This window comes from Genypterus blacodes, unplaced genomic scaffold (assembly GCF_046128005.1).
Source record: "Genypterus blacodes isolate CSIRO-AG114 ecotype Tasmania unplaced genomic scaffold, CSIRO-AGI_Gbla_v1 ptg000139l_1, whole genome shotgun sequence".
In the NCBI taxonomy this organism is placed as follows: domain Eukaryota; kingdom Metazoa; phylum Chordata; class Actinopteri; order Ophidiiformes; family Ophidiidae; genus Genypterus; species Genypterus blacodes.
This window is the reverse complement of record NW_027466941.1, coordinates 1052119-1076291: the sequence shown is the minus strand read 5'-3', so window position 1 is coordinate 1076291 and position 24173 is coordinate 1052119. Positions and strand designations below refer to the sequence as shown.

The 24173-nt window shown below is 47.6% G+C and overlaps 2 protein-coding genes across 2 annotated transcripts in view; both read left to right on the top strand.

Moving 5' to 3' along the window:
• The window catches only part of LOC143011916 (bifunctional heparan sulfate N-deacetylase/N-sulfotransferase 1-like), a 35633-nt gene extending 17569 nt beyond the window's left edge, over positions 1–18064 (top strand). Inside the window, exons 2-15 of the mRNA XM_076164935.1 lie at positions 7274–8306; positions 9423–9905; positions 10630–10717; positions 11060–11214; positions 11357–11542; positions 12669–12797; positions 12898–13080; positions 13539–13635; positions 13760–13883; positions 14487–14661; positions 14904–15074; positions 15499–15608; positions 15767–15869; positions 15966–18064. Of these exons, the coding sequence (XP_076021050.1) occupies positions 7761–8306; positions 9423–9905; positions 10630–10717; positions 11060–11214; positions 11357–11542; positions 12669–12797; positions 12898–13080; positions 13539–13635; positions 13760–13883; positions 14487–14661; positions 14904–15074; positions 15499–15608; positions 15767–15869; positions 15966–16085 (2670 nt within the window). The 5' untranslated portion in view covers positions 7274–7760 and the 3' untranslated portion in view covers positions 16086–18064. The remainder of the gene's footprint in view (positions 1–7273; positions 8307–9422; positions 9906–10629; positions 10718–11059; positions 11215–11356; positions 11543–12668; positions 12798–12897; positions 13081–13538; positions 13636–13759; positions 13884–14486; positions 14662–14903; positions 15075–15498; positions 15609–15766; positions 15870–15965) is intronic.
• Positions 18065–19211: 1147 nt separating this feature from the next.
• cd74a (CD74 molecule, major histocompatibility complex, class II invariant chain a) lies at positions 19212–23749 on the top strand. The gene is made up of 8 exons (XM_076164992.1): positions 19212–19432; positions 20295–20464; positions 20876–20961; positions 21691–21747; positions 21954–22037; positions 22168–22249; positions 22991–23257; positions 23350–23749. The coding sequence occupies exons 1-8, from the start codon at positions 19350–19352 to the stop codon at positions 23352–23354; spliced, it is 834 nt and encodes a 277-aa protein (XP_076021107.1). The 5' UTR covers positions 19212–19349; the 3' UTR covers positions 23355–23749.
• The last annotated feature ends 424 nt before the right edge of the window (positions 23750–24173 follow it).

The window sequence follows — 24173 nt, the reverse complement described above, 5'->3', positions numbered from 1 at the left end:
AAAAATGATAAATGACCAACCTCTCTCTCTCTCCTCACCCCTCCTCTTCCCCCTCCTCCTCCTCCTCCTCCTCCTCCACCTCCCCAGCGTCTCACATTAGCTGTCCAAGGCCCCGCAACCCTGCTACTGTTTTCTCGTCATTGCACTTCTAAGTACTGTCTTTCTACATTTTGGGCAGCGTGCATGCGGTGCGATGATGGAAGTGCAGGAGGGGTGTTATTCATGGCTCCGGGTCCTTTTTACAATTTCCGCACATAAACATGTCACTGGCATAATTCCAGCCCTGCAGGCCATCCATATGCATGACGTCAATCCATCAGGAAAAGAATATTAGCATGTATTTGAGTAGCGCGCTCGCGGTCGGGGCTAACCTCCTGTGGCTGCCGGCTAATAGTCCCTCAAAAGATTAAACCATATGGAAAGCCTCCAAAATGGGGTCAATTATTTCTCTTTCATTGGCTTAATCAGCCAGTTCTCTCTCGTTATGTATGACTAACCTGTCTTCCGTGTAATCAGATTCATTAGGTCGCAGCTAATTCCGACATGACGCCTTGGCGGTTTTGGATCGGGTTGTCATTTGTGAATGATAATAGTTTGACTGCCCATCTTAATGGGCTACAGCTTTAGCGACACATGCTGCAGTGTTTGCCGTAATCGAATCTCCATTTTCATTCTATGCCAGCCCGACCAGCGCCGCCGGCAGCAGAGGCCTGGGCGCCGTATACAAATGATGTATTTCCTGTTCTGATCTTCATTGTACGATGTCCCCGTGTCTGTAAATGGGGCACCAAGTGCCTATAAATAGATATTCACTGGTAGCGAACAGCCAGTGGTTATCAGCAGGAGGTGAGTGTGCATGTGCATGTGCGTGTGTGTGTGTGTGTGTGTGTGTCTTGCACATGTGCATTGCTTTTAAGAGCTTAGCTGATTGAGGCTATTGACGAAGGTGTTGGTACTTCACTCCAGCGCCTTGGGGTGTAATCCCATTGAGGAAAGTCTCCATTTCACATCTCCGCTCCACAGCTCCCTAATGACTCCCCCTACTTCGTCTCCACCCCACCACAGTTTTCCCATGGCTCATCCACTGTGCTGCTCCCACTGTGCGGTAATCCATTTTACCCTTCCTGCTGCTTTCAGATCTCCCCGTCCCTGTAGTTCCTGCATGAGAGCCGAGATCTGAAGAAGACCGCAGATTTGCCAGCCTATCCGATATGAATTAAGACTCGTGACATCTATATTTCATCCGCTATCCTACATATTATGAATGTGTAATGATGTCATTGTGCGTGTGCCTGTTCAGGTTATCCTCAGCCAGCGTGATATTTCTATTGAGGGAATCTGGAAGGTTCTTCTAAATGGGTTTCAGAGGTCGGAACGCTGCTCTGCCTGTTACCGAATATACTAGCACAGAAACGGCCGAATTCTTTGTAATTCCCATTGAACACACTTTGTAATGGCTAATAGGAAACGATTACACGTCTTTGTCTGTTTGAAGAAGACGCTCTGCCTCTTCGTCCCGGTTCTGCTTCAGTGAGTAACATCGCAATCATTTCAATTATGGCAAAGCTGGGCATCAGGGCTTGAAGTGAGGTCTGCAGATGTAATTGGAGGGACATGGACAAAAATACTTTTCTTGTGCGAAATGGCGAAGGTCCTGAGGAAAAGCAACTAGGGACTGAGAATTGATGCTGTTATTCATGCTTTTGCCGAGCGAAAATGGTGAATTAGAAGGCAAAACTACATTTCCCCTCCCTCCTCCTTTGTCCTTCATGCAGAGACTGGAGACGCATTGATGAGACCCAGAGTGGAGGTGGCGATGTAAATGTTTGCTATCTAAACCGTAGCTGGCCGCCTTTTGGCTGAGAGGCGGAAGCCGGAGGGAGGAAACGGCTCCCTGCTCCCTGCTATTTCACGGCTTAAGCCTTTAATCGCCGCAGCCACAATGGATGCGTGAAATGGAATCTGAATTTCATATTGATTGATTTTATATTGATGAATTTCCCTGTAAGCAAAAACACACACACACACACACACACACACCTATGTGAGGCTCTATTAAGAGTAACCTGTTTTATAATGCGAGCCTCCTCTCCCCTCGTTTGCTTGCTTTATAATGAAAATTCTCCCTTTTTTTGAAGTTTAATCTCTCGGCAAGAAGAACGGGTAGGAGGATGAATGCAAATGCAGGAATTTCCTTTATCTTCGCCTCTCACCGCTCGTTGGCCGGGACTTCCAACTAAATGCGTTTGTAGCCGTGCTCAGCAGTCGCTACCTCGCACACTCTAGATGTTCGTCCTGGTTTCTCAACAAAGGCACCCAAGGGAGTAACACAGGAGCCGGATGATAAACCGTCTCCGACGAGGCGAAGGGGCGGGTGGGGGGGGGAGGGGGGGGGGGGGAAGAGAACCAGCAGGTAGCATTTGCTCATTTCTCCTAATTTACCGTCGCATTCTCACCTTCCTCAGTCTTCCTCGGTCTCTGTCGCGTGCCTCATGTTTTATTAATCCCTTGAAGACATCCGGCACGGTATAAGAAAAAAGCTGTCATAAGCACATTTTGTGCTGTTTGCAGTGTCAAGATTAACAGGATTACAGATTAGGGATTAGATTGTCTTTATCCTCACCCGTATGACCTTGACCCACGACCTCCAGGACAATGCACAGCAGAGTTGTGTTGTGTTGTGGTCGTGTTGAGGTTTCCAACTCTCCCCTAAAGAGAAGATGACTCTTTAGGAAGAAGAGCAGAATGGACACGCTTTGTCGGGAGATAATCTGATTTGCAGGGGTCTTCTAATTGGTCTCTGCGGTGTGTGTGTGTGTGTGTGTGTGTGTGTGTGTGTGTGTGTGTGTGTGTGTGTGTGTGTGTGTGTGTGTGTGTGTGTGTGTGTGTGTGTGTGTGTGTGTGTGTGTGTGTGTGTGTGTGTGTGTGTGTGTGTGTGTGTGTGTGTGTGTGTGTGTGTGTGTGTGTGTGTGTACGCTGTGATTTAGCCACTTTGTTCCATGCACGTCAAGGCAGCGGCAGGCAAACAGCAAACAGTGAAAAACAACAGTGGCCTTTTGACGGCTGTCCTGTTGTACCGCCCTTCCCTCTGCGCTGTTTCCATGCCGTAACATTAGCGTTTCCATGGCGAGCGTGCGGTTGCCAAGTCCTGTCGAGACTGAGCGCAGAGGGTCATCGTTTATTTCTGTCACTCAGCGCATGAGGGTGAGGACTGAGCAGAGGGCTGAGTTCGGGGGGCTTGGCGGGGGTTTGGGAGTTCCATCGCTCCTTAAAACGTTTATTTGTCTAAGCGATCACCTCCGGGTCGTCCGACGCCTGACCGTCAACGTTGATGTACCGACTGTCCACGCAAACGGTGGGACACTTTGTCTTATACACACTTTGAAAGAAGTCCGACAGGAGTGTCAGAGGGGGGGTGGAGAGAGACGGCGGGAGGGAGCGAGACGTGCGAGGCTGCATATGGCCGACCTGCGTGTTGTTTATCCAGAGAGTTGTTACAGCTGAGGTCCAGGCTTCTCACTCACCCCCCACTTCTCCCTCTTCCTCTCCTTCTCACTCTCTCTCCATCTGTCCCTCTCTCTCTGCCTCCCTCCCTCTCCCTCTGTTCCTCATTTTCTCTCATTAATCTAGCAGTGCGGCTCTGGCCCGCTTCCCATGATGCACAGGGAGCAGGTTTGAGTGACCACCCAGCCCGAGCAGAAGCATTAGTCTGTCCTCTGCTGTCGCCTGCCACTGTTTATGCCTCTGCTGCGTCCCGTCCGCTATTAAATAACGAGGGAAATATGTTAATTGACGTTTCCAAAGTGTTGAGATCGATCGTTACCATAGGGATGATTTTCCCCATCAGATTTGATTGTGTTTTGGAGCGGCCCAGGTGAGGAAACAAGCGGCGACGGCTCTCGCCAATCACACGCCAATGGATTGAGGAAATGGATTTACAGTCTCATAATCTAGTTCTGTTCCCTGAAAGTTGCCATTTTAGTGTAGTCATGATATTTGAAGAATGACAGAATCTATTTTGAAATTGGGGTACAGTCCAAGTTTAAACGTGCCTCTAAACAAACTTTTAGGGATAAAAAGGCGTGTGGATGCGTAATGATGACTTAATGACATTACCAGTTTTGGTTTGGCACCAAAGAAGAGCCGCGTTTGAACTTGTTTATTGAAACGAATAAGAGAGTTTACCAGAGCTGTTGATGTCGGCGGAGACGAAAGCGCCCACGGCCCTCTGATCCACCTTCTCTGCTACATGGTTTCAGCACTGTCTATGTACTTCAAAGGATATGCCACGCCTCATTGTAGCCATTTTCCTCTCTCTCTCTCTCTCTCTCTCTCTCTCTCTCTCTCTCTCTCTCTCGCTTCTGAGACGTGGTGGCATTCCGTTTTGCATTTTCCAAAATATAGAGGTAATGTTGTTTTCTCTAATTAGATTTGGAAAAAACCCCATGACGTACAGCAACGGCGTCCCATGACATGGCATTTCCTGTCCAAACAGCGTTTCGACCGCCTCGTTCTCATGCCGTTTGAAGTGTAGACGTCTCATTTATCCGCTGAAGTTCGTATCCCGTCGTCGTCACATTTGGATGAGCTAAACATTTGTGTTTTAAACATAAACCTTCTTTGCGGCTGCTTTGGAATCCCACTCAGTGTGTGTGTGTGTGTGTGTGTGTGAGCAGATCCAGAGCTCATATCCTGTCTGAGGCCTCTCCACCGCGTAGAAGGGAAAGGTTGACGATCAGATGATGCATTAGTCTCCGTCTACCTCTCCCGTATGCATGAGTTAAGACATTGACTCTCCTTGGCAGACTGCGGCGCTCTGGGTCTCTGCGCACCTTTTGGCTGCACTTTACCTCACTGATTTATCTGCTGGCCATACCTCACACCAGCTTCTTCGAAACATGAAATATTCATACTCCCCGTTCCTCTCCCTCCTCCCAACCCCACACGTATGAATCTATTATTTTGGAAGAGGAGGGAGGAGGCGTCAGCGGTTGGATCTTGGCTTCTTCAAAGGTACACGGGAGAAAGGAAGTAGGAGTGAGATGGCCATACAGACATTTTCAGATCCATTAGCCATTATTCTATCCAACGCTAATACAATCCTGTAGTACATTCTCTCATCTCCATTATACTCTAATGTATTGTACTCTCTGTTTGGATTGCCTGATTTATCTGCCGTAGCAGCAAACCAAAGCGGTGAGCTCTCCTTTGTGGTCTTCACTCTCTTTTCATAGCCTCTATTTGTGCCGGTCCCTCTCTCGCTCCACTCCTCCGCCTCCCTTTCCTCCTATTTGCTCCGCTTTCTCCCCGTTGCTGCTGCAGCTCTTTGTAACACAGTTTGAAGGTCAACATTGGGAGGTGGTCATGGCTGCAGCGAGTTGGGCAAGACTTTTGTTGGGCCCCTTCCTGTTGTTTGTGTTGCCTCTCTGTTTAATCTGCTCCCAGTGTCATTAGAGCCACGGCAGAGGCGATTGTCTCGCTGCAGACCTTGGTCGCAGATAAGACAAACGTTGATCCTGATTAATCATCTACAGAAAATGACTTTTAGAAGTGCCGCCCTCTGTTTTGCCGTTGCGAAACCTCATCGCAGCCATGCAGGTAACCTGAGCTGTCCTTGAAAAACTCAAACAAAAACTCATTGCCTGTCAAAACCCGAGTTGAACCCGCCTCCGCCAGAAACCCGCCGCTGCTCGCCAAACCCCTCCTGCGACGCCATGTTTCAGCAGCAGCCTCTTCATGTGGCTAATCACTCGTTTGGTTTGGCGTGACACTCACCCCTCCTCTCCCCCCCTCCAGACTCCCTCAGAAGTGAACAAACGAGGTGCGAGGGCTGTTTGTTGGTGTCGGTGTTGGTGCTGCGCTCCTCTGCGGCACATTCTCCCAACGCCCACTGTTTTTGTTTAGCTTCTTCTTCTCCACGGCCCTCTATTTTTTTTATTTTTCTAATACATCAGATTCCGCCTCCCCTGCGAAGGAACAACTTGGACACGACGCAGCGAGAGAAGTGTGATTTCTCCCACCGCACACTCGCCGAGCTCCAGGCGTCCTGTTAAGCCGAGCGGGGAGGCGAGAGGGAGGAGAGATACTGACCTTGATTACATGAAAGGGATACCGTATGAGCGCGCTTCCTCCCCCGTGTAACACTGCACACACACATGGAATGATAAGGTGAACGATTTTCTGTATCATATACCGATTCATGATTTATAGAAGGACCTGAAGTTTTGCCCCCTGTCAGGCCACGGCTGTCAAAAATCAATAATTCATTAAATGTAATACGTGTCAGACGGATGATAGTAGGAGCCGGACACACTGAGCGGAGTTTGGCGTGCCCACAGTGTGTTTTTGATCCGACTCGCCTCTAATTAAACCTGGCTTTATAGTATTGCTAATAAGCCCTTTGATGGCATTATCAAATCCATTTATGTGTCTGATGAGTCTTGATGGACTTGGCGGTCACTGTTAAATGTCCTCGGGCTTCGAGGGCGGCGACTCCTCTCTATTGTGGCGAAGCAGAGGAGTGGCACCTCGGTAATGGACGGATGATTTCCACGCAAAGGCCGCACTCCGTTTCTTCCCATCCTCCTAGATGGAGGAAATGTATAGTGCGGTCGACGAGCTCAACTCGCTCCCCGACCACACGCAGTCGTCTTAACACTCTCGGCTTAATGGAGGCGGTCTGAAGAGTCGCCGCATTCTGATCAGCCTGCAGATGGAGGGAAATGTATGTTCCCCATGTCTGTCTGTCTGTCTCTATCACCCACTCCTCCGCTCCTGGATTGCTCCTTTTTTTTCTGTCAGCTTGTTTTTCTTCCTCTCCACTCCATTTTGGTCCCCGATACTCTCGAGGATTTGAGGGGAAATTGAAGGCGAGCGTCCCCGCAGGTGATGGCTCCGCTTTACATGCAGCCACACAGGCCGCACCGGACTGAATCAAGGAATTGGCTCGCCTCAAGGCTTTGTTGTCACTCACATTCTGCCTATTGATTGTGCAGAGGCTGTGTGAGCAAGTGTGTATGTGTGTGTGCGCATAGGGTTATGTGTGTGTGTGTGTGTGTGTGTGTGTATGTAGGGGGAATTGGCAGCTCTCACCGTGTGTAGGTGAATGCAAGGACTGTTTGGAATGAACTTTTGCAGTGTTGGCACAGGAAGCACACACACATCACCCACACACCAATAAACCCCACACAACCAAACAATGTAACACTGTGATCAGTTGATGCCGTGAGATTTTAATGTGTTTTTTTGTTGTTGTTTTTCTCTCTCTTTCTAGGTCAGCAGATTCCGTCCTGAGGGAATGTTGCTGCTGGGATGACCTCTGTGACCTCACGTCCCTCTAGAGATCACCCACCAATTAGGCCAGAGCAGCGAAATCAAACCGGGACACGGTTGACAGGTTTACATGATGGACAGGTGATGGCGTCTTCCATCATCTCTCTCCGCCACTGACTGGGCCCCGCCGGCCCTCGCTGAGAGGCATCAGCGTGTGTCTGCGGTCCAAGACCTCCTATTTCTCTGCAATGGTGACATAGGAAGCGCTACAGTATGAGGGAGAGCCAACACGACGCCGTCTCATTTCTGTCTCCGGTAGCCGCTGCAGCTGCTACTTCAGTGCCATTTGTGTAGTAGGTTATCGACCCGACTGACTTTGTGCGAGTAATTCCTGTTCCGTGTTTTTCTGCCCCACACCGAGAGAGGGGACAGCGCCCCCCGCGGCGTGTTGCTGGGCCACTGGGGCGGAGCGGGTGTGTCGCGAGACGATGCTGGGATGCGTGACACGCCTCCGTCGGCTGGTCCGTCTCCTGCCCCTGCAGACCTCCCTCCTCCTCCTCTTCCTCTTCTGCGCCGTCAGCGTCTTCGTCTCGGCCTATTTCCTGTATGGCGTCAAACGGGAGCTGGAGCCGTCGGGAGGGGCCACGTCGGGAGCCGAAGGAGCGTCGGCCGACTCCGACGACCCCAGGGTCACGCCGTCCCGGCTGCTCCCCTTGCGGAGCGTGTCGGGCGGCCCCGGCCTGGACTCGGGAGGGACCAGAACAGATCCGGTGGTTCTGGTATTTGTGGAAAGCCAGTATTCTCAACTGGGTCAGGAGATCGTGGCCATTTTGGAGTCCGGCCGCTTTCGATACCGGACAGAGATATCTCCCGGTAAAGGAGACATGCCCACACTGACGGACAAAGAACGAGGACGCTTCACATTGGTGATTTATGAGAACATTCTAAAATATGTCAATTTGGACGCTTGGAACCGAGAGCTGCTGGACAAATACTGCGTGGAATATGGTGTGGGCATCATTGGCTTCTTCAAGGTTAGAACAACACACACACACACACACACACAGACACACACACACAGACACACAGACACACACACACACACACACACACACACACACACACACACACACTCCCTCCTCTCCCTCCCCGCCACCTCCTCTCACTCACACCTTCTGCCCTGTCCATCTGGCACCTCCGTCTCTAAGGATATGGGATTCACAGGGTTGGAAGGACCTGCCTGCTTCAATACTATTCAGTCCCACAGCTCCATTTCCTTTCCTCCCATCTTTGCTCCTATCTGTTCTCTCCTCCGCTCGGTCACTCCTTCCTTTCTCCTTGTTTTTTTTTAGTTGCGTGTCAGGCTCTACAGTCCTCTCTCTCCCCTTCGCTCTCTCCCTCTCGCTCCCTCGCTCGGCAGTAATCCCTAGCTGAGCCTGTTTGCCCAAGGCCAGTTTTCAGGTCTTACGGCTTTAATCACCTTCTCTTGTTCACCAAAAGAATATAAAAAGAGATGTGGAGTCACGCGGGCAGCGGCGGTGCAGGTGAAGGTGATGGTGGCCCCACTGGGAGGGTGTGTGTGTGTGTGTGTTTACCCACGGGGAGAAGGCGAGGGCGGTACACAGGCCGATTGACCTCGACACACATCCACAAAGAATTTCCAAATCTTTTATCCACCCAACTTAATAAAGCTTTATCTCTCTCTCTCTCTCTCTCTCTCTGACGCCCACGCAAACATTTTGGTGAAATATTTAAGAGAGAGAGAGAGAGAGAGAGAGAGAGAGCGCAGGCGCAGGCACTTGTGTCTGTGGTGGCAGAGATGCAAGAGAATTGGAAAAGGGCTCTGGGAGGGGAAATATCAATGAGTTATCTGTGAGCCCCGAGTCTTTGAGTCTGTGCAGAGGACACAGCGGGAGCTTATTCATTTTGACGGCGCATTTGGAGCCCAGCAGATTGGGCGTAGCAGGTAGAAGCTGTCTCGTGCCTTCATGTGTGAGTAGGCCTGACATTCCTTATTTCACACATGGTTGGAGAAATAGGGGAATTATAGCCAATGCATTTCTGTCTTCATCACGCCGGTCTACTGTAAATGTCCCCTCCTGATTTCTCCCTGTGTGTCCCTGTTTGTCCCCGTCTCTCCGGCGGCCCAGGCTAATGAGAACAGCCTGCTGAGTGCGCAGCTGAAAGGCTTCCCCCTCTTCCTCCACTCCAACCTGGGCCTGAAGGACTGCGTCGTCAACACAAAGTCCCCGCTCCTCTTCATCACTCGCTCCGGCCAGCCCCTGCCGGGTCCTCTCCCGGGGGACGACTGGACCGTCTTCCAATCCAACCACTCTACCTACGAGCCCGTGCTGCTGGCCAAGACCCAGTCTGCCGAGAGCGTGGCGTCCATGGGGCAGAACGCGGCGCTGCTCCCGTCGGTGGTGCAGGACCTGGGGCTCCACGACGGCATCCAGAGGGTCTTGTTTGGGAACAACTTGGCCTTCTGGCTGCACAAGCTGGTGTTTGTGGACGCTGTGGCCTTTCTGACGGGGAAGAGGCTCTCGTTGTCCCTGGAGCGCTACCTCCTGGTGGACATAGACGACATCTTTGTGGGCAAAGAGGGCACCCGCATGAAAGTGCCTGATGTAAAGGTGAGAAACTAAGCCTGTTGTGTATTCATCAAACCCATCTCTGCTGTTATGGCCTGACGCACACACACACACACACACACACACACACACACACACACACACACACACACACACACACACACACACACACACACACACACACACACACACAGTACCACGTGCTCTCCATCCTCTGCTAGTCAGACAGAAATCCCTCCTTCTCCCTCCACTTCTCCTTTTGAATGCGTTCATCCCAGTAGGCTGCTCCAAGCTGACAGGCCTCAATGCTCACGCTGTCACAGAAGCGCCACACACATGAATATTTCAGGGCCCAGAGACACACAAAGAATGCTGGAAAACACCTCGGCTGCAGCCCCTCAGAGTGGAGCACACTCCTGGCACGCCGAGGAAGAGGGTGCGGAGCGACTTGTGGAGTGAGCATCAAGGCGCGCACTCTGGCAGCGCCGCGGCAAGCTCTTAAGAAACAACTCACACCCTGACAAGACAGAGGACAGAGTGACATAGGGTGTGTGTGCGTGTGTGTCAGGAGTCTCGTCCAGAGTCAAGATCAAATGGAACAAACTCCCAAATCAGAGAAGAGCAAAGTATCAAGTAGAATAAAGGAGCAGAGAGCGCCATGTTTACTGACAGAAACGTGCTGAATGAAATATGCATGTTGGCACCGACTCACTCTCCTCTCCTCTCCTCTCCTCCTCTCTTCTCCTCTCCTCTCCTCCTCTCTCAGGCCCTGCTGGATACCCAGAGGGAGCTGCGCACACACGTCCCCAACTTCACTTTCAATCTGGGCTTCTCAGGGAAATTCTTTCACGCTGGTAAGCTGATGAGACCCCTCGCAACTGGCAACCCAAGACCTGATGTTACTCATTATGTTGTCGGTTCCTCTCCGTCTCTCTTATGACTCAATCGTATTCCTTTCACCAACTCCCACCCTCACATTTGACCTTTGTCCTCCTTCACTGACCTCAATTTCTCCTTCCTCATTCCTTTTCGGGTTTTTTTACTGTCCCCATTTTTTCTTGCCTCCTCCATATCCTCGTGACTCATCGCCCTTCGTCTCTCTCTGTCAACCCTCCCTCGTCCTTCCTCGCTCTCCTTATCTGGATGCCTCCCACTCTTCGTCCTTCCTCTCCCCCCTCGCTCTCTCCCATTTCCAGGATCTGATGAGGAGGACCTGGGAGACGACCTCCTGCTGTCCTACGTGAAGGAGTTCTGGTGGTTTCCTCACATGTGGAGCCACATGCAGCCCCATCTCTTCCACAACCAGTCCGTGCTGGCCGAGCAGATGTTGCTCAACAAGAAATTTGCCACTGTGAGTCATTGAGCCAAAGGTTAAATCAGATCCCCTCCCTCCCTCCCTCCCTCGTCGACCCTACGGTTGTTAATCGATGTTGCTCTCTGTTGCCGTGTCTCTCCTTGTAACCGTTCCCTCCGCTCTCTCCCTGCCGTTCCAGGAGCACGGAATCCCCACGAACATGGGTTACGCAGTGGCGCCGCACCACTCGGGCGTCTACCCCGTCCACATCCAGCTGTACGATGCCTGGAAGAAGGTGTGGGGCATCAAGGTGACCAGCACGGAGGAATATCCACATCTGAAGCCTGCCCGCTTCCGGCGAGGCTTCATCCACAGCGGCATAAGTGTAAGATCACCGGCGTCCACCCGAACAACCATAAGGCCTCATTATCTTGTGGCCCCTGGCCTGCTGCCTTCTCTCCCCGCTCGGCTTTCCAGTGCCCGCCGCCCTTTGTAGTTTGTTTATTCTGCAACCACGGCTCCCTCTCAGGGTTACTGTATCTCTCACCGTCCACATCTGCTGCCAGTTATTCATTTGCCGCCTCTCCGTTTTTCTATCCCTCGTCAGTTCTTTTTGCATTTATTGATATCGTGTTATGCCCGTCAGTTATGCACGATCTCGCCTCGGTCATCCCTTCCTGTCCGCCTCTGCTTTTCCTCCTGTGTTTGTCCCCCAAAGATGCTAAACAGGATCTTGGTTTTATTTCCATCACCGGGGCAACAGAGGTCTCCAGAAAAGGCAATCATCTCATTAATCGTGTTGGCCTGTTGCACTCTCCGCACGAAGAGGGAAACGGTGATATAGTGAAGTCGCGCCATTAGTCGTCTCCCCGTGTCGTGCCGGGCTGCCTCAGCGGCGCAGCGACCAATGAAACCTCTGGCAGCTGCATAGCAAGCAGCTGAAATGTCAACCGCTCTTTACAGCAGACACACACACACTGTTACGCCGTCGTCTATAGTTAGTAAATATCACGTTTCGGCATACAAGACAACAAATTAATGTTGAATAGATTTCATTGAAGAGGTTCGGAAATCGTATCATCTCCTCTCAGGTTGACCTTCAGTACTGACGGGAAAACCGTGCAGCCTGAGGTTCTTCGTAGCGTTGACATTCACTCAGACGGTTTGGTCTCGGCGCTCGATTCCCGTCCTGGATAGATCGGCCTGAATGGACCGTCTCCGCTTACTGATGATTGATATTCACTTCCCCCGACACCCCAAACTGTAAATGCATTTCCATGAATTTCCATATAGACAGAGTGAATAAAAGGTTTGCTTTGGCTAGATGAGCTGCATAATATGAATGTTAGTGAAAGCAAACAATGTGTGGGATAACTGCCTGAAGTCCTGAACGCTGCGCTCTCAGCAGAAGGCTCCTGGTGTGTGTGTGTGTGTGTGTGTGGGTTTGAAGTGTGTTTCGTTTGGTTGTGTTCTTTCATCCTTTTAAGATGTTGTGCCCTTCTATATCGCAGGTGCTGCCCAGGCAAACATGCGGTCTGTTCACACACACCATCTTCTACAAAGACTACCCAGGCAGCCCAGTGGAGCTCGACAAGCTCATCACTGGAGGAGAACTCTTCCTCACTGTCCTGCTGAACCCTGTGAGTGCACACGACTGCTCTGGTCTGAGCTCCAATACACCCCCGATGTTAGGTTTACCGCTGTCACCTCACGCTTTTCCTGCACCTTCCCGCCCCGCAGATCAGCATCTTCATGACTCACCTGTCCAACTACGGGAACGACCGCCTGGGCCTGTATACCTTTAAAAGCCTGGTGAAGTTTGTCCAGACGTGGACCAACCTGAAGATGCAGACGCTGCCTCCTATACAGCTGGCTCAGAAATACTTCAGCCTGTTCCCCTCTGAGAGAGACCCCCTGTGGCAGGTCAGTGTATGAAACAAATGCGCTTCACATGACTGATGATATATTTCTCCAAAAGCCCAATTATTGTTTAAATGTGATTATTCAGAATTTTACTGGCAATTAAAATTGTAAATGCCACTGGAACATTTTATATTCTGACAGAGCAGATATGTGACACCTATTTATTTAACTTAGAATTTTGCAAATAAAGTGTTATCTAGTGTTTTTGTTTGATGCACTTTCATATCTGTCAGATATCTGTTGGAGTGTTAAGCATTGTGATTAAAGCCCTAAAATCCAAAGAAGTTGAATAATTTAATGTTTGTAATGTGATGTGATTTTGTATGGCCAAATAAAATCGTTTGTGTTTACCTTTTAGCTTAATTAAATTAGATTTTCTTTTGATACGTGAAGTAGCAACAGTGAAACACTTTTCTGAAGTTCGATTTTTTTTTTTTTTAATCTATTTCTGGCTACAGGACCCTTGTGAGGACAAAAGGCACAAGGACATCTGGTCTAAAGAGAAAACATGTGACCGTTTCCCCAAACTGCTCGTCATAGGACCTCAAAAGACAGGTGAGACGCAGTACATTAGCACCCCCTATAGGATCTGGCCGGAAATTCACCAACCTGACATGTTTGATCGTCAATAATTTATCAGCAACAACAGGAATATATAATGTTCCGTCTCCGTTCGCAGGCACGACGGCTCTCTACCTGTTCCTCGGCATGCATCCGGACCTGACCAGTAACTACCCCAGCAAGGAGACCTTTGAGGAGATCCAGTTCTTTAACGGGCACAACTACCACAGAGGCATCGACTGGTAAGAACCCTCCGCCTCTTATTATGTAACCACGCAGAAGCAGCAATAAGCAGCCCACTCTAAGTATTTATGATAGAAGATGTCTGTGTCATGTTGTTATCGCGAATCTCATATTTGCGTGTGGCTTTATTTTGTTTGCCCCTTCTGTTTCTGTTTTCCTGTTTAGATTACATCGCTGCGTTAGCTGTCGTTTACATTTTCATCCTATTATCAAGGCTGTTTTAAACTCCATTAAGTTTATTGGCACATTGGTGAAATGAATTATGATCCTTGGTATTTCTGAATCTACTTTGTTCTCTTAAATCTTTCACCCTTGATTGATTAGAAAGCTGCACACAGCAAATGAAATCCAGCGGCTTCATGCTTAAGAGCCTGAAATTAATCCTGTACTTAGCAGACTGATACTGTACAAATATTAGTATTGCATAGCAAATATTGGCATGTGCGTTTGTGTGTGTGTGTGTGTGTGTGTGTGTGTGTGGGCGTGCATGGCAAGACGTTGTTTAGATGTGAGGCTCCAAGCTCACCGCACACTCAGAGGGGTGTGGTGAGTAAACTGAACATGCCTCTAACACTGTGTGTGTGTGTGTGTGTGCCTGTCAGGTATATGGAGTACTTCCCTCTACCCTCCAACACCAGTTCAGACTATTACTTTGAGAAGAGTGCCAACTACTTTGACTCTGAGGTGGCGGCTCAGAGGGCTGCAGCTCTCCTGCCCAAAGCCAAGATCATCACCATCCTGATAAACCCTGCAGACAGAGCGTACTCCTGGTACCAGGTCTGTCTCAGCTGTATAAATAACTCTGTGTGTGTGTGTGTGTGTGTGTGTGTGTGTGTGTGCCTGCGTGGCTGTGAAGATCTCCCACCTTCACACCTCCCACTGTTCGCTGCTGTTTATTTCAAATTAATCTCACACCTCTTTCCATGTAGGACACTTTGCAGTAAAGTAATGATGACACAGTAAATGCGCTGAAATGGTCTCAGATTTTCATTCTCATCCCTCTGTCTGTCCGTCAACAGCACCAAAGAGCTCACGACGACCCAGTGGCACTGAAATACTCCTTCCGTGACGTCATCACCGCCGGACACAATGCTCCGGTCAAACTGCGAGTCCTTCAGAATCGCTGCCTGGTGCCTGGCTGGTACGCCGTCCATCTGGAGCGCTGGCTCAACCACTACCATTCCAGCCAGGTACTGCAGGGCATCAACATGCTGCTGGGCAGAGGAACTTAACTCATAGTTTTTCGCTTTTACTAGATGTTCATTAAAAGCTTTTGCTGGCCTAGACTGACATATTAGATCCTAGTGTCTTGCCTAGTCTCGGTGACTATTATTGATTTGTTTCTCGTTACGCATACCCGCAGAATGAATGTGTGTGTCTGATTGCCTCTTCCTGTCAGTCTCCTTGAAGAAGCACATGTATCAGTTGCTTAAAATGTCCTAAATGAATCAAACTTCAAGATTGTGTAATTTTTCAGGGGTCAAAAATGTGTAAATGCATCATCAAGCTCAGTTTATTGTGTTATGGACGTGATTTAGATTTGTTACATTCTCTTACACTGACACACAAGGCTGCCCTGTTCTGACATTTGGCTCTGTGTGTTGTCCCATGCAGCTGTTGGTCTTGGATGGCCAGATGCTGAAGACTGAGCCGGCCTCAGTCATGGACAAAATCCAGAAGTTTCTGAGCCTGGCCAACGCTATCAACTACCACAAGATTCTAGCGTGAGTTTCCACTTCCTCACTAAATCAGTCACAGATCACAGATCACAGATCACACATCCTTTTCTGGTCCTTTCACTTGTCAAAGCTTACAGAATACTTTTGTATGTCAAGACAAGGAAAAAGTGTGTTCTCTCATTCATAATATCTTGTGTGTACAGATTTGACCCCAAGAAAGGATTCTGGTGTCAGCTGCTGGAAGGCGGGAAGACGAAGTGTTTGGGAAAGAGTAAAGGGCGCAGATATCCTGACATGGACCCTGAGGTACGATGGTTTATCATGTATTAACATTTCACCTCCATGTTGTGGGGTTCTTCTTCGGGATGTGATCTCACAGTTGCTCTCCTTCTCTTCATCCAGTCCCAGGGGTTCCTCAGGGAGTATTATCGGGATCACAACATCGAGCTGTCCAAGCTCCTATACAGGATGGGCCAGCCGTTACCCAGCTGGCTCCGTGAAGAGCTGGTCCACACCAGGTAGCAGCTCCACAAGGGGGGGCAGGGGAGACCACAGCTCCACAGACTGAACCACTGCTCGGCCCTGAGGGTGGGGGGGGATGTGGGGGACATTTACCCGAGAGTGGATGATGATGATCCCGAACAGGTTTTGAACTGACTGAAAGTCTTTTGCAAGATTTGAGGATTTGGGAGTTTCATCCAGAACTCAGAACTCACTGTGATCCGAACAGTGGGAGGTAAAGGAGAAGGGAGCGAGCCCGGGCGCTCCCCTCCGTCCCCCTGAGCTCACCGATTGCCGGTCCACTTCCACGGGACAAACCAGGAGCACTGATGCCACTGACAACTGTGTTTCCAGGGAGACGTAAAAAGGCACAAAGGGAGGACGATAAGAGTTCAGTCATCGTATTCCCGCTCCCTCCTCAATCAGGCCTTTTATCTCCTTCACGGGACTCGTCAATGTCAGACTTGAAGGAACGTGAAGCTCGAGCGGCGGGGGAAGAGACAGACACGTAACCCCGACCGACCCCGCCGTTAATGACTTGTCCCGTTTTTGGAGCACAGGAAACGTGAAGCGGTGCGTAAGCGGTCGCTGGAACACGTTAAGGCACATGTGGAGTTCTGACTCGGGCTGCATGTTGTAGCCTCACATGTTAGGCCTTGGTAGAATCTAGTTATTGCATTTACAAGTGCCAGGACAGACTCGTCGATGACATATTACTTCATTTGAAATTCGAGGGTTGTTGTTGTTTTTGTTTTGTTTTTTTGTTTTTTTTTTTAAAGATTTTGTTCTTTAATCAAATTTAATCTTTTATATGATGCGGTTGCAATGCATTGTTGTAGAATGTACCAAAACTAAACATCTTAGCTCGGTTTCAGTTCTTTCACACGGGCCAGATGTACGGGAGACTGGTGTGCGTGCGTGCGTGCGTGTGTGTGTGTGTGTGTGTGTGAGTGTGTGTGTGTGTGAGAGAGAGCCTGTGTGTGTGTGTGTGTGTGTGTGGAGTTGTTTTAGCCTTCTCTTTCATTCAGCACCATGACTTTGGATTGGGATAAAGCAGCAGCAGCAGCAGGAGGAGGAGGAGCAGTGAGGTCGATGTTTAAAGCACAATATTTAACTAAACATCCATTCTGAACGTACAGGATATTATTATTGGGAAGCACACTCATCAAACAACGGATCCTGCTAGAATCTGTGAAGAAGACCATAAGCTAGCTATGTTACATGCGTACTCTGGTCCGAGAGGTTCAGATGGTGTACAGAGCAAGATTGTGCTATTTAGAACCACAGGAGGCATTGGGTGGGTTTTTTGTCTAAACTGTATATTTTGTCCTTTTTTTTTTTTTTTGTTCAAGTTCATTTCAGTCTGTAAGTTTTGAGTTGGGCCAACGTCCCGTCTGTAACCGGAAACGCCCGGGGAGCCCCGCGCGGACGTTTGGTTGATTGATCACGGCATTACCACTGCAACTAGATGTCAGGCAGAGATAACAGAAGCTGCTCTTATTGCAATAGTTTTGTACAATGTTCTGATGTAATAACAATGCACATGTGGGTCCTTTTGATTTCTCCTGACTTTGTAATGTACATACTACACCACCGTCGCTCGACCTAAATTATTGAATGTGTTTGGGTTTTGCGCTCCATCGGCCCCCCCCCGGCCCCCCCCCCCCCCCCCCCCCCCCCCCCCCCCCCCCCCCCCCCCCCCGCAGTGCCACACACACCAGTGCTGTGAGGGAGACGGAGTGTGTCGTCGCCGTTTCATCGTACTGAGGTATTGTGGGTAAGATTGTCCCGTCTCATGTCCTCTCACTGCCAACTATTGTACAGAGGTACTGATTTTCTCCATATAAAGTATTAAGTGATTATACATAACAGCAACGATGGTACTAATCTCCTGGACTGTATGATAAAGATTTGTAATTGTTGTCAATAATTTTTACAGTGTAACTAATATTGTCGGTGCTTTTTAATTTGCAATTAAAACACCACTGTATTTTTCAGTAGTCGGGATCTCTTCCTTGTCTTTCTCAGTTCGTCCAGGCTCTCTTCTCTCTTCACTCTTCATCACAATAAAGCGAAAAGGAGACAGCTTTTATCCAGAAGTGCATAAATACGTAAAACGAGCTGGGAACTCTATCCTGCGTCTGTGTCAGCACACTTCTCTTTTTGCTTTCAGTTTGTCATCGTTCACTACGCAGAGAGATAAAGAAAACACAACTGAGTCTGCGTCAAACAAGCAGTGTGGCAAAAACTCATAACTAGAACCAACTCATTTCTCTCAGATCCTTGTGGTTTTTAGTTCTAAGAACATTAAGATGTTGCTGATGGTATTGGATCATTCCAGTTATTTGTAGGTAAATACCCCAAAGTCATAGTAAAAGGAACCGAGTCTTCCTCTGTTGCCCAGGGAAAGTGATTGTGAAACATTGAACCAACACAAAGTAGTAGTAGTATACAAACAACACATGCCCTCCTGTCTAAATGCTTCAATCATGAAAAGACTAACGACATCTTTTAAGAACTTGATTTGTTTGTTACATTGTGTATGATTTTGCAGAATTTTTCTTTTGTGTAACTAAGACCATAGTGCCTTTTAGAAGTAATGAGTAACACCTGGTGGAACAAAGTATTGTACTTAATTAAGTCAATAAAGTAGTTTTGTAGTATTATTTAAAAACCGTGAAGAGACCAAAGTGGAGCCCTAAATGTTCCCGAGAGTTTTGATAATCAGCTTGTGACCTGTAATAACAACAAACTGAAGGAAATTTACATTCAGAGATTTGTGACTCTTGCCGTCTTATTTATTGTTAAAGAGACTGTTCATGGATTGTGGAATTACTATATTAAGTCTTAGCATAATTTGATATAACATTTTTGCATTTTGCCCTTTTTGGAGATTTGACACAAGATTTTACTAAACTGGCTATTCATAAAATTATTAATAATAGAAAACAAAGGACAGATTGAAGCTTTGTTTCTACTTAAATCCCCTTTGAAAGAGTCAGAATGTAGAAGTACAGTTCAGTCCACAGTCCTCTCTGTGATCTCTGCCTCTGGGAACAAGTGATGCTGCAGCCGGGGACCAATGGGAGGCAGCAGCCGCCGCTCTGGTCCGACCCACGGGCCTTTAAAAGCGGCGGGACTTTCCGGTCGTCCACACCTTGCACTTCTTAGGAACTTGTTTCTCTGAAGGTCTGCACACTTCTTCCTCATTCCTTGACTTATAACAATCTCGTGTGCGCCACAGTTGGTCTCAGTTGGGTTTTTGCGTGTTTGTGAAGCTGACAGATGGACACCCAGAACCCAGACGCGGCCCCGCGCAGCCGGGCGGAAAGTCAGGAGCCCCTGGTCGGTGTGGCAGCCCCCGCAGGGTGAGAGGAAGCTGGAGGAACTCACAACATTTACTTTACCCTTACTTTAAATCATGTCTGCGTACTATATTTATAATGTTAATGTAATAATAATGATGTTAGGAGATGCATTGGAATTAACGTGGCGAAATACGACGACGTATGACGTTATTTGATTTGATTATTTGTATTATTGATAATATATTAATATATATTAATCTTTTTAATGATTGATAGATGGGGAGATGTCAGTGTCGGGTTTGAAGTCTTTTACAATTTTCTTTTAATAGTATTGAGTGTTTAGTGAGTGATTTGTAGGTTTATATTAATTTTAACCTGAATTACATGCGTACTTAAGTTGTGGTAGAGGCACTTCCTTGTGCACAAGGGGAAGTTGTCTGCCTAGTAACTGGTGACACTCCCATTCTATTGGCTAACAGAGGATCAACAGAGAACAATACTTTCTGTTTTGGTGTTTCCCTTTTATTCAAATTTTTTTTGAAAAACATAGTGCTATATGTTCAGGTAGCAGTTTAATTGTTTGGTGTCTGTTAGACATTCATATTCTGGATAATGTAAATTTATAAATATTTTTGGGAGTTTTCTCCAGCCCAAACCTACAAAGACCCTATCCAACAACCTTTCTATCCTGCCTTTAACTTGATTGCTTGCACCTGAGAACTTGGAATACAAGGTGTAAGCAATTACTGTAATGGCAGGATAGAACCCCTGCTGGGTAGTGGTCTGTGTACGACTGGATTGGAGACCACTGATCTAGAGGGCAGCCACGTCTATGATCCTCACAAGTCATTTTATTTGTGAAATGTACAGTGTCTAACCTTTATTTTCTTCCATCTGTGTGTCTGTTTGTCTTGTTGAGCAGGAGCTCCAACAGGCGGGCCTTTAAGGTGGCCGGCCTGACAACCCTGGCCTGCCTGCTGGTGGCCAGCCAGGTCTTCACAGCCTACATGGTGGTGAGCCAGAAGCAGCAGATCCACACTCTGCAAAAGAGCGCAGAGCAAATGACCAAAGAGATTGGCCGCACTTCCCGAGGTAAAAGAAGTAAAGTCCTAATGACCTGTCAGGACAGTGGGAGGGGGACATTAATGAGTAATGGTCCCCGAGGAGGAGGAGGAGGAGGAGGAGGAGGAGGAGGAGGAGGGGACTCTAGGGCTTAAGATGTGAAAGGGAAGTGAGAGATGACTTTAAGGAAGTAAAAATGTAAATCAAATGCAGAAGAATTAAAGTGATAGTTAACCCTATTAATGTTTCTGTAACTAAACATTTCTTTAATTTGCCATCTAAAAAGCTGCCCTGTTGCCTTTATTAGGCAACGATGAAAATCAAATTTAATGAAATGAAATAAGGGGGAAAATGAAGTGTTAATTAGAAGTTTTAATATCTATAATAATAGCTATAATTTAAAAGTCTCCAGCTCTCATCATCTCTGCCTTTTCTCTGCAGTGGCTCCAATGAAGATGCACCTGAGCAGTCTTCCTCTCCTGATGGACTCTCTTTTAGATGAGGACCCCAAGACCCCAAGAGCCCCAGTGAGTCTTCACCTGCCTGCGTCGACACTTCTCCTCTTCCTCAGGCGTCTACCTTTGTGGACACCTTATCCTTCAACACCCTTTTTTTTGTCTTTCCTCCATTTTTGCTGCTACCATAGTTTCCCCCAGAGCTTTTTGTTCTCAGCTCTAGCATCTTTCTCCAAACAGGGAATTTCATTTGTCTCTTTCTGTTGTCGTTACAAGCGGAGCTCTGAGGCAGAGAATTGAGGTTTCCTTCGCTGTTTTGTCCAATTTGGTTTGATAACATTAGTGGCAGTTAGTTAAATGCTTTGAAGCTCATTTACACACTGCTTTTAATTGGCTTTTACCTTCCTATTCCTTCTCCCCCCTAACACACACACACACACACACTAGCACACATCTAGTTACACAACACCCCCAAAAGCGTAGAGCAAATGAGTGAACCACTGCACACCTGCAGTAACTGAAGAATGAAAGAGGAGCGCTTTTATTTAACTCCACGAAACAATGATGACGCAATTTGAGTAAAGTCCGTGTGATTCTGCAAACCTAGCAAGTCTCTTAAAAAGAAGTTTTTATGTTTTTGAAGAAATCTGGGTACAGCCTGATGATTTGGCCTTTAGTGTTGTCCATTCCTATTGGCTTACCGATGCCTGAATTGTGTCTTTCTCTCATTGTCTTTTAAGTCGTCCAGTATATGGACATGATTAGAATGTGATGTTTGACTGCTCTCTTCTGTCCCACCAGAAACTGGAGAAGCCTGTTGTGGTCACCGTGGAGCAACAACTGATAGATCTCTTGGGGGTATGTTATTCTCTGCACATCTTCACTGTGTGTGTGTGTGTGTGTGTGTGTGTGTGTGTGTGTGTGTGTGTGTGTGTGTGTGTGTGTGTGTGTGTGTGTGTGTGTGTGTGTGTGTGTGTGTGTGTGTGTGTGTGTGTGTGTGTGTGTGTGTGTGTGTGTTGCACTGTTATCACAAAAGCTCATGATTATGTTTGTTTTTAAATCAGAATTCCCAGCTGCCCCGGTTCAATCAAACCTTCTTGGACAACCTGCTGGACCTGGAGTCGCAGATGGAGGCGACTGAGTGGAAGGTGAGGCCACACCCACAAACACAGACACACACACTCTTGTACACAATCAGGATAACGCCATAGTAGAAGGAACCGAGGAAAGCCATCTAAACATTGTATAGTTTAATGTACTCACTGCTTCTCTCCACAGAGCTTTTCGACCTGGATGCGTTACTGGCTGATCTTCCAGATGGCCCAGGAGAAGCCATCTGCACCCCCCACCACTCTGCCAGGTCACTGCAGACTCCACAACACTCCCATCGTGTTCAGCTGACACTCTTATCAAGATTGTTAGAATGCTAGAATAAGGATTTGCTGCACTTCCAGCAGGCTGCAGTATGGGAGTGTGATCACCATGGCTACACTGCAGTGCTGTGAAGGGAAGTTGTTAGCTTGTGAGGGAAGTGTGACAAAAGATGGAACACACAGTGTAGTGAGCTCAGGGGTTCATATGATTCATACTAAGGCTAAAACTAAATTTGGCACAACTTAACAATTGGTTATGGTTGAAGAAAAGAACCATTAATAGAACCAATGTTGTTGCTACATTGTGATAAAGCCTTTTGTGTAGTGTTGATCGTCCTCCAGCATATCCTGCTTTGTCCTTTATGTTTACATTTAGAAGTGCAAAACAGCCTATTATCAAGTGACATACACAACCTGGCAACCCCAAAGTCATTAGTGGTGAACTACTTCTATAAAGCCATTAATAAATCCATTAATTCCAACTCTGCCTAATTATAAAGTGTTGCTGAACGTCTTTATTGTTCCAGAGCAGCATCACTGTCATCTTATCTCTCATCCGACAGCTTTTCAAAGAGCAATTATGGAAGAGGCTCATCACACAGTCGCGTCTCTCCACTGCTTTAGTGTTTCTTAATGTCTGCCAGTTTCACCTTCATGCTCTCTTTCTGTGCTGGTCTTCACTATAATCCCTTACTAAGCACACGTCCTCCCCTCTTTAAACCCCTCAGCCTTCCTCATCAAGACCAAATGCCAGGTGGAAAGAGAGCGTACACCGAGCGGCTTGCTCGGTGCCTTCAAGCCACAGTGTGACGTAGACGGCAGCTACCAGCCCATTCAGTGCTTGCACAGCACCGGCAATTGCTGGTGTGTGGACAAGGACGGCAAGCGGATCCCGGGCACCGTCACCCGTGGCCGCCCCGAGTGTCCTAAAGGGGAAGTGACAGCCTTTCGCCGCATGGCGGTGGCACCCGGCTTGATGGCGGCTGTCAAAAATGGTGAGTCTCAGATTTATAAACTGTGTTTCCTCACAAGGATGTATTGACTGACTCACATCATCAATTTGTTGTGTTTTTGCCTTTTTCCCCAGACTAATGAAGCAAAGCAGCTGGTTCTTCTTGACATCAATATGAAATCATCTTTGAAGATAAATTCTAAGCTTTATTCATACTTACCTATACAGTAATACTGCGGGTTATTAGTCTATCATGTAATCTTTCAACTATAATTCTTGGTTTTCTGATTTTAGACTTAACCATGAGATCAAAGTAGGCCTGTTACGTTGTGCGGTTTTTCTGGTGTTTTGTTTTCTCTGCAACCGATTTATTTTGCCGTGTGCATATTTACATTTAAAGCTAGATATTCATGTGAGAGTGTTAAATCAGTTTATACACATTTTGGAAGCATGACTAAAGCCTGTGAATGTATGAGGAAGTGGTGTCAGAAGGCGGCGGTTGAAAAGGCTGAATAAAGTTTGATTCCATAATAAATCTCATCGTATATCTTCACTAAAGTTCTTCTGAGATTAAATGATTCTAATTGCAAATAAAGGGGTGAAGCATAAATAATCTGTACCATCAATTGGGCGCTCACGTATTCATTTCTGCTTTTTATTTTTTATTTGAAGGGTTTTACTGTTTGAAAAGCAAAGTAGTAATTTCGATATATGATATTCATTCTCTTTCATTCTTAGATTAATGGGCTTGCTCCCATATTGTGGTTTTCTATGTAAAAAAAACGCAAAACAATCCAACGCTGGCAGTCGAGCCGGTTTATAACGAGGTCATACTTCACCAACATCAAAAGGTGTGATGATTATGTAAAAGCAGAACAGAAACTAGATCATGTTGCTTTGTGTCTCAGCTGATTTTCGGTCCTTTTTTAGCTGAATGTGCTGCTAGAGCTCCATTTTCT